The sequence below is a fragment of the Lissotriton helveticus genome, chromosome 1_1 (assembly GCF_964261635.1).
Source record: "Lissotriton helveticus chromosome 1_1, aLisHel1.1, whole genome shotgun sequence".
In the NCBI taxonomy this organism is placed as follows: Eukaryota; Metazoa; Chordata; class Amphibia; order Caudata; family Salamandridae; genus Lissotriton; species Lissotriton helveticus.
Genome location: NC_136057.1, coordinates 1,586,499,554 through 1,586,513,846, shown reverse-complemented (window position 1 = coordinate 1,586,513,846; position 14,293 = coordinate 1,586,499,554). Strand labels below are relative to the sequence as shown.

General features: G+C 43.7%; 1 protein-coding gene across 2 annotated transcripts in view; it reads right to left on the bottom strand.

The window, feature by feature from the left end:
- Positions 1-14,293, bottom strand: part of CSAD (cysteine sulfinic acid decarboxylase) — a 251,253-nt gene that overhangs the window by 94,875 nt on the left and 142,085 nt on the right. For both annotated transcript variants that reach the window (XM_078687372.1, XM_078687381.1), the window contains 4 exons: positions 13,688-13,742; positions 13,210-13,326; positions 11,685-11,749; positions 11,519-11,600 (listed from right to left, as the gene is read on the bottom strand). In XM_078687372.1, coding sequence (XP_078543498.1) covers positions 11,519-11,600; positions 11,685-11,749; positions 13,210-13,326; positions 13,688-13,742 — 319 coding nt within the window. The remainder of the gene's footprint in view (positions 1-11,518; positions 11,601-11,684; positions 11,750-13,209; positions 13,327-13,687; positions 13,743-14,293) is intronic.

Sequence of the window (14,293 nt, the reverse complement as noted above, 5' to 3'; positions counted from 1 at the left end):
TGCCCCTCTTGGAGGAGGCCAAAACAGAGTTACAATTGTCTATCTCCCACATGAAAGCCTGGAATGGCCGGGCCATTTTTGGGTCGCAGCTCGACCTGGTGATGGAGTCCAACGCCAGCGGTTCCGGTTGGGATGCCTGCTGCTGAGAAGTTTCTACCGGCGGAATTTGGTCCTCCTCCGAACAAGATCTGCACATAAACTGTCTGGAATTGATAGCGGGTTCCTTCGCTGTGAAATGTTAGTCCAAGAACAATATCCAATGCTACGTCTTACTCAAGATGGACAATGTAGCAGCTATCCGCTACATCAACCATCTAAGGGGGGCAAGGTAGAGGAACCCATCGAATCTAGCTTGAGACCTTTGGGAATATATTGTCTAGCCAACAAGATATCTCTGTCAGCGGAACATCTTCCGGGTTTGTCGAACCAGGTGGCAGATTGGTGCTCCCGCCACTGGAAGGACACCAGTCTGTGGAAGCTACATCCCGCAGTCTTCCGGGAACTCCAGGTTCGCTGGGGCCCCTTCTCGATAGACCTTTTCGCTTCCCATCTGGATGCCCAACTGCAGAGGTATTACAGTTGGCGTCCGGATCCGGAGGCTCTGGCAGTGGATGCGTTCCTTCAGGATTGGAGCGCAGGGCAGGGATACACTTTTCCCCCATTCGTGATGATAATGCGACTGTCAACCCACATGAGGAGACAACCGGCGGTTCTGGTGGTGATCACCCCGATCTGGAGATCTCAAGCCTGGTTTCCAGTTCAGATGGAACTTTCCTGGGATTTTCCAATCCGTTTACCCCTCAGTCCAGATCTACTCAAGGATCCTCAGGGGAATTCCCAATCTCATCCATGCCACAGGTGGACTTCATCTGTTGGCCTGGCAGGTTACAGGCAATGCTGGGAAGTGCCAGGCCTTTCGGCAGATGCTGCCTCTTTACTTGAAAAATCTTGGGCGGAGAGCACCAATAAAAGATATCGCTCCACTTGGTCACGTTGGGGGAGTTGGTGTCTTCGACAACCGGTGGATCCGATGAGGGCCGATGTTGTCGACGTCCTTAATTTCCTAGCCTCGTTGGCACAGGAAGGTTTGGCCTACAGGTCGATTAATACATTGAGATCAGCGATCTCGGCAGGTCACATCCCGGTTGACGGCCACCCTATTGGCGAACATTCTTTGGTGTGCAAGCTTCTGAGTGGTATCAGATTATCTGTGCCCCCTGAACTACGGTACTCTGGGATGTTAATAAAGTTTTGCATTTGTTCAGATCGTGGTCATCCAATAAGTACTTATGTAGAAAACAGATGTCGGCGAAGCACGCAACCCTTCTGTGTTTGGTGTCATGTCGCAGAGATTGCGATGTGAGCAAGACAAATTCAAGGTTGGTATCCTATCCTACCTTTCCTGATGTCCTAAAATTATGTGTGGTCAGGGCGCTCAAGGCCTATGAAGTGGCGACAATCAACATACACCCACAGGGCATCAGACAACTGTTCATTGCCCTTACCAAACCACACGGGGCAGTCTCATCCCCTACGATTGCAAGATGGGTGGTTCTTTGGGCAATGCACGAGGCAGGTATAAATATTTCCCCTTTTGTGGCTCACTCAGTGCGGGGTGCAATGGCATCAAAGGCTTTTTCCCTGGGGGCGCAGTTGGAAGACATCCTTAATGCCATAGACTGGTCTTCTGACTACCTTTAAGAGGTTTTATTTTAAACAGTGGCATCTCTGGCCTCATTAGTGGTGGATAAGCTTTAAACTAGCCTAATCTGAAGCCTCCGATCCTGCCATAGAATTCAAAATTTCCTAGCTATTCTAAAAGAAAGTTTTGATTCTATTAAGGACGGGGAGGCGAGGATTAGCCCACCCTTTCTGTGGAACCCTCCCAGAACACCTACGTATTGGTGGTGAGTAAAGCGTTTTTTTGTTTAAATGTCTTCTCAACACCTTTCGGTGGAGTATCAATTTTCTCTGCCAAGGTCTGTTATTGAGTATGTACGTAACAAGATTGCTTTTTCTCGAATTTACAACTATCCCTCTTAACTTAGGTTTGGACACTGGCAAACAGGATTAACCGAAGATGAGCTTGATGTGGTCGCAAGAAGAAAGAGGAGGGTAGAGCGTTCGCGAGGGCAGTTGTTGGAGGTCCTCGCTCAGGATTGGCTCACTTCTGTTGGAATTTTTCTCTTTCCATTTCCCCTCTGCATCATGGGAAATGTAGTTGTTATTGTTATCATTTCTTTGACGAAAGCTGCTGGAACAAAATAAATAGAGAAAGAAAAGCTTAATCCCCGCCTCAACGTCCTTAATAGAATCAAAACTTTCCTTTACGATAGCTAGGAAATGTTGTATTCTGCAGCAGGTCTTTGTGTCGATCTTTCTGATGTCTGTTTTGGATAAAGTTAAATAGTTAAAATCAGATCACTCTGTTCTCCAAGTTGTTTTAAAAATTCTGAGACTGCGTGGGCCAAGGGACTCATTCGTGGAGAAGAGGGATATGACTGAGAATAGAAACCCTGAACAGATAGAAAAAAGGAGAAACTTTAGTAACTGAGTGAGTGGTGTGATAACAAGTAAATTCAGCCATGGTTCAGAAAGTCAGACCTGTGATTCTGTGTACTTCTGTGTACTGTGTACTAGTGTCAACGATATTGCTCAAGGCACTGGTTCACCATTTCAGTTTATCTGTTGATCTGCCGGTGAAATCCTGAAACCCAGAAGATAATGTTTGTTAACTTTCAAGTGCTGAACATAAACTTCTAAAAAATTAGATATACATTGTGATCCTCTATCTGAGATGATAGTATTGGGAAGGCTGTGTAGATTAACATATCATGGCAAGATTATTTAGCCATTTGGGTTGTCAACAGAATAGAAAAGAAAGGTAAGAAGTGAACCATCCTAGAAAAACATTGCTGGTAACTATTATTACATCCTGTCCTTTGGATGTAGGCAGATAAATGCTAATGTCTTTAGATATGGTGTGCCATGAGTGTAGAGGAATCCGAAGGGGCTGTAGCTGGCTGGTCATGAATAGCCTCTCTTCGTGCACTTGCTAGGGAAGCTGGGTAAGTACAAACATCTTCTTAAACATCTTGAGAAACTGATTGCCACCAAAAAGATAAAAGAACACGATATAAAGTGGACTTCACTCCCCAAAGACAACAAATGGCTGGATCATGACCCTTTCTTAAAGCTTCTTCCTGTAAGATTTGGGAGGTTATGAACAGGGCTTGTTGGTGAAAATATAAACCCTCACAATGTATCAAGGGTGTCTGGCAAAGAATCTTTTCAAGCTTTTCATTATTTAACATTTTGCATACGTCGAGAACTTTTTGGAGGAAGCAGCGGACCACTACCAACACTTTAGTCAGGGGCAACGCCACCATTTGAGCGGAGGAGCGTTGCCCCACTTAAAAATCACCCCAAAGCCCGGAGCTGAAAAATAAAATGGTAATTCATTAACATTTTATTTTTCACCCTCCTGTCCTGAACCGGGCGTCAGGACGGGGGCGGGGCCACTGCTGAATGACAGCAGCAGGGAGGAGAATGGGCTGTATGTGCACTTTTCAAAGTGCGCATGTCCCTATGGCAGGCCGTCTTGCAACTGTCAGCCAGACATGAGCACTTTGAAACCTCTAACCCAGCTGCATTAAGACTAAACCTTTGCATTGTTCCACGAAGGTGGAAAAAGCATATGTGTCTTTGAAGCAAACACTGCCTCTGGACCTGAATTATGATTGCCTAATTAAGGCACACTTTTAATTTACAGAGGGAAGTCTAAGTGCAAGATTATACTGACAATGAAAAACACATTTTTTCCCCTTGCTCTTATAGACACAAGGCTGCCTTTATGCCAATGCACTGTGGCCACAACTGCCCATATAGTTGAAGCTTCACAAAAACATTTTGTTAGGCTCACTTATCACTGTTGCTGAGCCTCATACTAAAGATGCACAGGCGTTGGCCATTAAAACTTTGCACCTTTCCACGACAAGGCTGTCAAGATATGAAATATAGTTGCTTGCTATCTGCTTCTTTGTTACCATTGGTATGGTGTTGTGTGTTGAACCATCCTTTTTCCCGACATCTCTCAATGGGGATCCTTATGGTTGTGTTCTGTCAACTACCCATTTGACGAAACTTCATATAAAACTCACAGATGCATCTTTGCCAGACTGCGATCTTGTATATTATCCTGATGAGTTTTGTCTCAGAAATAATAAAGGAATTATGATGGCTGGTTATGCGCTCTGTATCTTACACTAGGTTTTTGACGTTCAATGAAGCATGTATATTCAGCTTATGTTATGTTATTCCTATTTGTATAGTGTACTAATAACCCATGAGGGTATTCAGGCGCTTTAGCCGGTGTGTAAGTCAGTGTCCCCTCAGGGTAATTAAAAGAGCCAGGTCTTAAGCTTCTTGTGGAACACAAGACATGAAGAGGAGGTTCTGATGTGTTGTGTGCGGCCGTTCCATGTTTTTGGTGCAATGTATGAAAATGAAGCATAGGTCACTCATTCTAATATTTTAGCTGCAGAGAAGATTATAAAATGTTCACCGATTCTAAATGCAATTTGTGGGTGTCCCACGATTTCATACTCAACTGGAGGAAGCAAGGGATCCTGACCTCTGCGGAACTCCTTAATGTTCTTCAGTTGCTTGCCAAAATTGCTATTGTCAAATGTGCTAAACATCAATGCACACAGGATGAAATGTCTAAAAGTAATACTCTTGTTGATCAAGTTGCTAGAAAGGCTATTGTGCCTATTAAGTCTGAAATCACTCTCTACGTATGTAAGGTTGCAAAACTCCTTTTGCCCTCCATACACGATCCTGCTGAGTCCAACAAATGTGCTCTTGACAGTGAAAAGAATATATAATTGAAATACAAGTGCAAAAGAGACATCGATGAAGTGTAGCGGGACACATAAGAGACAAACAATGGGGGGGAAAGGTTATTTGTAGAGTATTGCTCACAAATTTAGCCCGATTAAACCTCGATGTTACAGAGGTCAGTCAAAATGGCATAATTCGCGCTTCAGGTACCCAGTGGTTTGGTCTCTAGTTCCCTTTAATTTCCCAATGTACTGACATACATGTGCTACTTACAAATTTTTCAGTATGGGAAAAGAATTAAACCCCACCACTGCTGACTACCCACCTTCATAAGGTTTCTTTGTCCTTGTGTAGATACATTTCATTCAGATGCATCAATCTTGTGCTAATGTTGCTGTTTTAGTTCTAGTATGCATGTTCTTTGGATGGACTGAAGCATACCCATGTGCCTGTGCTGACGCTATCACTGTTGCTAAGAAACTGCTCTAAGACTTCATCTTAAGTTTAGTAATCCCTCTCTAGACACAAAGTGAGATGGAAACTTCCTTTGTGTCCTATGTAATAAAGGAACTGTGTCAAGCTTTAACAAATTAACTGCACTTTCACTGTGCTTACAACCGAAACCTCTGGTCCAATGGGAACTCGAAAAGCAAACTATCTAACATTTGTGCATAAACTTTGTGTGAGTAACACCTAGACAAAAAACTAACATTAGTTCTTAAGAGATTGTCTTGGTTCATCCCATGCTACTTCCTGCTAAGCCCCCAGAGTCTCCAGCTTTGCCTGATTTGCACTTGAAAGATGCAGTGATTAGAGAGCACTGCAGACAACTGATTTGTGAACTCAACAGCTTCTTTTTCCAGGTCAGAGCTGCCTTACTCACCAACTCGACAGAAGCCGGACACACTACATAACTTGAAGACTGGGTCCAGGTAAAGATCCACAAATGAAAATCTGCACTCCAAACCTGGTGGAAAGGCCCATACCAGATCCTATACAATGAACAATATTGTGAAGTGTAACAGACTTCCTGCTTGGATACACACATCTCCTTGCAACTGGTCTACTGATCTGACACACCCAGGGAACCTGATGGACTCCTACAAATGTAACCCAAAAACCTCATGCAGCTGCTATCCAAAGGAACACAGCTTGTAGAATTTTAAGTGCACTGTCATCAGAATACTGTTCCTCCTTCTGCCCACAGCTATAGCCTGCAACTTTAGTAGTGAGAAACCTCACAGCTACCTCATCCACTGGTGGATCTGGTAGCCTTCTTCACTGCAAACCTGTTTGTTAGGCCTGGCTTGTCCAGCGGTCTATCCCCAGACGTTTTGCTTTTTGGCCTTCTGTTTCTGACCTGTTTTTACTGGTTTTATGACTCTGGGCACTTTATCACTGCTGATCAGTGCTAAAGAGCATATGCTCTCCCTGTAAATTGAATTTCTGGATTGATGATTCCATGATTGGCATATATGATGTACTGGTAAATCCCTAGTACAGTGCACTGTGTGTGCCCAGGGCCTGTAAATCAAATGCTGCTAGTGGGTCTGCAGCACTGATTGTGCCACCCACATGAGCAGCCTGTAACTGTAACTCAGACCTGCCACTGGAGGTTCTGTGTGCAGTTTGTTACTGCTGTGTCGAACTGGAAAGTGCACCCACTTGCCAGGCCCTAACCTTCCCTTTTCTTACATGTGAGTCACCCCTAAGGTAGGCCCAAGGTACCCCTGTGGACAGGGTGCAGTGTATGTGAAAAGGAGGACATGCCCTGATGTGTGTTACTTCCTGATAGCGAAATACAGTGTAATTAGTTTTTCACTATTGAAATGCTATCTACCCCATAGGATAGAATGGGAGTTTATTTATAACATCTTATAAAATAACTTCCCATTGGGACAAGATAGAAAGATGGAGTTTAGTATGCCTGAACTTAGAATATAAAAATGCATCTTTTAGTAAAGATGATTTTTATATTGTGTGTTTGAAAATAACACTTTTCAGAAAGTGGATATTTTCTTGCCTAGCCATCCTGTGTGCCTCTGATGGTTTGTGGATTGACTGTCTGGCTTTTGATTGGCAGGGGATTGGGATGTGGATTCTCTAAGATGGCTACCGGTGGGGGGGTGATGTGTGTCCTGCCTTTCCTGGATGAGTCAAGGCTGGGCTGAATAGACCTGGGCTGCATTTAGACTAGGGGGAGATTTCTTTCACACCTGAATAGGCCTGGCCTTCCTGGGACATTGCGGTCCACACCTCCTGCCAGGCAGCTGCACCAGAGAGGACATAACTGGTTTTGGCTGGGCAAAAAGCTTCTCTGCCGCCAGAGAACAAAGGAATTTAAGCTATAAAAAGTGGGGCCCAGACCCCTGAAATTTAGATTACTGCTGAACTAAGGAACCTGCCAGGAAGAAGAACTGGGAAAGCTGGAGGAGTACTGCCCCTGTGCTGTGTGCTGTCGGGGTTGGCCTGCAGTGGTTGCTTCTGTCTTGGTCAAGGAAAGGACTGGACTGTGCTTTCATAATCCTGCTGTTAGAGTTTTCTCCAAGGGCTTGAAGTAGAACTTGCCTCCTGTTGGAAGTCTCAGGGATAGAAAAGACTTCAACGATCACTTCTGGGCATCAAGAGGAACCTTTGCCAAGGAGAAGAGCTGGAGAAACTGAGGAGGAATTCTGCCTCTGTGCTGTTTGATGTCTGGGGTTGGCCTGCAGTGGCTGTTTCTGCCAAGGAAAGGAGAAAGGACATTGCTTTGTGCTGTGTCTCCAGCTTGAAGAGGCTCTCCAAGGGCTTGAAATAGGGCTTGCCTCCTGTTAAGAAGTCTCAGAGACACAAAAGACTTCCTGCAACCCTGCTGGTGCTGTTGGACTCTGCCATCGGTGATTCCTACCCTTGCCTGAGGAGCCTTCTGCAGTCAAAAGGCCTCAGAAGTGGGTTTTGCAACTGCCCTCTGCAAGGACCAACGCAAAGCATCTCAAAACCATGCAAAGCTTCATGGAACCAACGCCAGGCGACATGAAGCCGCGCCGAGTCCCGCCGGGCGACGCAAAGCCTCACCGCGCAGCCCCCAGCACCAATGCCAGACAATGCAAAGCCTCGTAAAGCGACGCCTCACCTCGGGTCCGCAACACATCACACTTGGGCGCCAAGTCTACAAGAACACTGGGCCGCAGTAAGAAACCGACGCATCACCTCCCCACACAGTATGAAACTGACGGATCACCTCCCCTTAAGTAAAGAACCGACGTATTGTCTCCCCTGCTTGGCAGTAAAGAACAGACGCATCACCTCCCCTTGAGTAAGGAACCAAAGCACCACCTTCCCTGGGCATAAGGAACCGACTCATCACCTCCCTGTGGCTGTTTTTGTTTGTGACAGTGACGCATCCAAGGTACCTTGTGTTGAAAGTATTGCATCCATAGTTTGCTAAGGACAGAATTGTTTCTACCTTTTGCAAGTCATGTTTTGATTACTGTATTTTGGATGTTTGTTGTTTTGGTCTTGTTTGGTTCAGATAGTGATTACTTATTTTTCTAAACTGGTGTGGTGTCCATTTGTAGTGTTTTCACTGTATTACTGTATGTGTTCAAAAATGCTTTACACACTGCCTCTGAGATAAGTCTGTCTGATCATGCCAAGCTACCAAGGGGAAGAGCAGGGGTTATTTTAGAAGTGTATCTCCCTTACCCTGACTAGGAAGAAAGGTCCCTACTTGTACAAAGGTTCAAACCATTGCCAACTAGAGACCCCCATTTATAACACTGTTCTATTGGTTTATTGTGTGGCTGTGTCTGTAAGACATTAAACAATCATCCACATGCAACCTGCTGCCTACTTGTGGTACAAACACTACATCTACACCAATACGTTGTATATGTTTTGGAGCACTACAAGCAGAACATAAACCTTTGTTCATGCTGGACATGTGCACTATTGCTCACTGACTCTAATGGAAGGGTGCTCGTGGTTCTGATCCCCTCAAGGAAGAAGAAGAATGCCATAAACTACATGCTACATGTCATTTTATTATGGAATGTGACAATGCCACTACTTTTTCCTCTGCTTCCAAACAAGCATCCTACTTGATCAACGATTTTGACCCCTTGCTAATATGGTTTATTGACTAGCTTTTTGGATTGGAAATGGCAGTCTCGTCATAGCCACATTCTGTGTGATGCATCCCTTCTTGCAATTACTGAATCGTTTTTATCTTACTCTCATAGTGACTTCCCCTTGGAGACCTTTTAACTTGGGGTGGCGCAGCTGATCAACCTGGAACTATGCTGGTCTCCCCACAGACTAGTCAGAATCCAGCACCTCTGCTTACATGGTACCCACGATTAGACACTCCAAGCCACTCCCCCCTGCTTTGCACACAAGATTACTCAGAGACACCCCTGAAACTGTCTGATTAATTGATATTCTGTTCCCAAGTTACGAACCAGGACTGTTTATCTGCGAAATACTAGTAGCTCAAGTACTAAAGGAGTGACCAAACTCTGACTGCCCTAGGTTTGATCTCTGTTCTACTGGAAGCCCAATGAACTGGGATTTTGTAAAACAGAATAGATCTTGATTTTGTCTTGGCTGACAAAGGTAGAATTAGTACCATCATAGGTACTGCATGTTGTACATTTATTTCAAACCTTTCTCTAGGCATCATATTTGTGAAAGTGTTAAAGGATTACAACTTCTTGGTGACCAATTTGCATTTGATGATGTTTAGATGATGCTTAGAGTGCTTCCTTAGAGCTGAAAATAAGAATTATTGAATATATGTTCAGCATTGTTGTCGTCTGTTTGCTGAGGTGCCTTCTTGTCCACTTCCAAATTGCCCCCATCTCAAGTCAGACAAGACACAAGGCTATGTCCCCGGCTTATCCACTGAGAATGGTCACTGATAAAGATGGTCATGCTAGCTCTGAGCCCAAATATAGGTCTTTGGAATGTTATGAAACAAATATGGACCTGGAATTGAATCGTTTAATATGTACCGAGATGTCCTATGACTGCAATAATTAGCACAAGAGAAAGGTATTCTGAAATAATAATTTTAAGTGGCATAACAGTCATTTGCCATATTTTCTACTCCTGCTTCCAAATGCCTAAAAAAGTTCCCCTCTCTGATATTTTGAGCCTCTCTTTCATGTTTTAGCTCATAGGATGAAACAGTGTTGATTAACTAATTCAGACAAAACATTTACGGCGTTGGTGCAAACAGGTCGCCTTCTTCATTTCCCAAGGTCTTGGTCCTCGAACACCTGTATGCTCCCTTTTTTACTTGTACTAAATATCCCATTTGCAGAACCGCAAAAGAAATTAAAAATATGTGTCTTGCCTTTATACAATAGGCGTGCTCCATTCCAGCTTTCTAGGGAAACCACTTTCTATGGAAACCACTGGCTGACTGGACTCGTGATTCACAGACTTTATTTATTAATAAACTCTTTCAGAATACATATTGGCATGTGAGCACATTTACATATTAATCACTAAAAAAATAATTATACTATTTATTTTCTTTGTAGGGCAGGTGTGCCCAACTTAGGTCCAGAAAGGTGAGAACCAGATTTTGAACAGAACTACAGACTATGTAAATTACTTCTACTTAGAATCGAATTTTGTAAAGTTATTTTATGTAGGTATGAAGACATCTATAATGGATTCGACCCTACTGGACCTACATATGAAACCCTGATATAGAGTCTACATGAGGTGTACAAGGTTTAAAGTTCAGGCATTGTTGAGTTATTTATGTCCTCTTCTGTCATTCCATGTTTTTAAGACCATAGTGTGGCGGGTAGACTCACCAGAACTAGTTACTTTGTAACTCCTTTATTGGTGGCAGAATAAAAATAGATACCTGGCTACACATTAGCTAATGTGAACACCATATAGGAGAACATGTGACAAGAACTGTACCATAAAGTAAAGGACATAAAGGCATATATAAGATATGAGAGCAACTAGGAACGCAAACTGAAGATGTGTGCAATGTGGAATGAACCTGGTAAAGTGTGGCACGTACTAAATGTGCAATAATCTTCAGGAGGCCTCTTAAAGTAAGTAAACAGCCAATCTTAAGGATGAAGTATTTAATTGTAACATAGCTCGACAACAAAGCTATGACTGCATTTAAATTATGCGGCTGCAGAATCAAAAAGTGGAACTTTGCTCAGAAGCGGATAGAATCCAAGTGCATATTCTACAGTAGGACCAGTGGGCAAGGAAAGCGGCACAACAAACTGAAGAAAACCCAGATAAATGTTGCTCTTTGTTAATCCTACTGGATTGACTTTTCTTTCCAGAGCAAGTTACTGGCCTTAGATATCCAGAAAGGGCAGTCAAAACTGTGGTAACTGGCAGTGTAAAAAAAGGCAATCTTTGCACGATTCCACAAGCCTTTATGGGCTGTTGTTAGAGTTGAGTTATGGCATAAGACCATTGGAAGTGGAGAGTGCATTAAAACGGCTAACTTTGCGTAGCATCATCGATAGTTTACTGTGCTAAGTGACATCAAAGCAGGGTGAGCTTCATCTGCTCACTAGCTTGTAGAAAAAGTTAATGACTTTAGTAAGAAGGCAAAAAAGTTAAAGTAAATATATGTTGCATGGCGCTCACAGTAGATTCATAAGTATTTGGATCCTATTTAGATGTTCCCCCTAACTAGGACCCTTACCGTGGTGTCCTTCAGCAGGAGAGCGGAGCACTGTAGGCCGGCCATCAACATCTTGTGTGGATTCCAGGCCACTGAGTCTGCCCTGCAGAGAGCAAGCAAGAGTGTAAAGATGGACTTTCAGCACGGATGGCACCCTAACCCAGCTTCTTACGGAAGTAGCACCTACCTCTCAATGCCATTCAAGAGATGTCTGTGATGCCGTGAGAGTAGAGCACTCCCACCCCAAGCTGCCTATTGAGAGAGGGAGAGAGAGAGGAAGGTGGAAAGTGAGAGAGAAAGAAGGAGGGTATTTACATCCTATTAATCTTACATTTTGGAAATTCCACGTTATATCCAGGTTACGTGCTTAGGGTTGGCGTTCAGCACATATGTGCTAGAAGGCAATGAGGACTGGAGCTTTAAACTTATAGGTTGCAAGTACAAGACCAGCTCATGTTAACATGTATCCAAAGCCAACTACTTCTTGGAGGTGATTGGTGGACTGCTTGATATAAGCCTGGTAGCCCACCAAAACTCACAATGCTGATGTACTCAACTCACTCATTATCTCAGAAGACCACTGGTACGTTCAACGCACAGTATCTTTAGTGGCAACACCTCAGGCACCAAGCCAGTACAGGGAATGTATTAATGCTGTGCCCACTACACATCTGGCAAGAGCAACTCGTGTTTTTTTCTCATCCTTCACCGGTAAGTTATGGCCCACGCCTAGAAACAATTAAAAAACGTGCGTGGTGCTCGTATTAGAAGATTATTGTGTATCATTTTATGAGACTGAGTCTAAGGAGTGCTTAGGGCTACACCCATCTTAGATAACGTAACTCATGCTGTGCTTATGCTCATCTTTTTGAGACCTCAGGTCCCTTCCAAACCTAGATTCACTGTTATTCTCTACATTTCTGCGTTATATCACTTTCCTACTTTTGGATGGCCTTCACTAAAAATGCAAATACTTGTATTTTTAAGTTACAAATTACATGTAAGTAATTACATCTGTATTCAACACTTCGATGGGAACCATCTCTGGCTTTTTTTTCTTTGATAGGATTTCAAATTTTACGATAAACAGGGGAAAAAATTAATATATGATGAATTCCCGCATTCTTTTTCTCCACGGGGAATCACAACGCGGTCGTTATCACGACCGCGTTGTGATTCCGCATGCCATTACTCAGCAAGTCGGGGGGGCGCTGGAAGTTGGAATAGTATAATTTACTATTCCAACTCCAGTCTGTGCGGACACTAGGGAAGGTGTTGGATTTTAAATCCAACACCTCCCCCCCCCCCCGCAAGTCGTTGTTACGACTTGCGGAGTAATGGTATGCGGAATCACAACGCGGTCATGATAACGACCGCCTTGAGATTACCCGCGGAGAAAAAGAACAGTTGTAAACGTTGTTTACCTAAAAAAATTGCTTAAAGTTAATGAAGGCAGTTGAACTGTTCCCAAGACACTACCAAAGCTGATTTGTATGGACCATGGGGCATCAGCCATGTAAAGGCTTTTGGTATAGTGAATTACTTCTCAGAGAAAGAACATTTGTGATTAAAATATGTATTTTGCTCACTTACAAATAGTAATGTGGTATGGCTAGCACAAAGGACAGCTGAGAGGGATGCTTTTTGTCCTTGCATACCAGAACCTTCATGAGTACACCTTTCTATTCTCCCCATGGCCCAAACATACTTACGTCAACGTGGAGCCAGATCCCATGCTTCTCGCACACTTCTGCAATCTCACTGATGGGGTCAAAGGCCCCCAGTACAGTGGTACCACATGTGGCGCTCACCAGAAAGGGAACAGCACCCTGAAAGACAGAAAACAGACCTCAGGTCTGCTAGCACGGGTGAAGAAAGACAAGTTTCAACACAGAGGCACAACTGAGCCAGGAAGTGACATCAGTTCTTCCAATTCCAGTAGTATGCACAGAGGGAAAAGCGGTGTTAGCCTCACTGGGTGTGATTCACTCAATGTGGTGGTCTAACATTAGAAGAATCATACAATCTCAGAGCTCTCACATGACCATATTTCTGTGTGACCCTCCAAAAATCTTCATCCAGCCCAATGCATTTCAACTGAAACATCAAGCTGGACCCTTTTATAATCTTGATGAGTGCACACTCGCCTGTAATCCAAGTAGGTGCAAACCAAGTAGTCTCACTGGTTACCTGGGATTTTGCTTCCTGTATCTGTTTCTCCAGTTCAGCAGGAATCATTTTCCCCCTGAATTGAAAATAAAGAAAAGACAGTTAGAAAACGTCTCTAATAGTTTTAGAAAAGTGCACACCAACACTAAAATAGGAACTACTTCCGCTGCCATTAATGGGCAGTTAAGGCAGCATCTCTTACCTCCTACAGTGCCAAGTTATCTTAGCAGATAAAACTACAGAGATTGCTGTAGGAGGGTCGGAGAGGTGGATTGCATTATTTATGAAGTCCCAGCCTGCTGCACCAGTGGATGCTGTATGTATTGCATCACATGCACTAGTTGAATTGAAACTCACAAGTATTGCTTCTCCTGACTCTCCAAGTAAACGATGCACCAGGGAATTTAACAAAAGCACTGGTTGTAAGGAGTTACTATGTCCTGCTGTCCCGGTCTCTGGGCAGGAGATACACTACATTTGACAGCAGCAATGGTTTTGTAGCGATCACAAACTTGCCTGGCCTAGAATGGAAGACAGTGTAGTATGGTCACAAATTCCCGAATTTTATTAATCAATAGTGAGCCGTTTTTCACCCTGATAATTTTCTGACTGGAAATACAAGTGAGG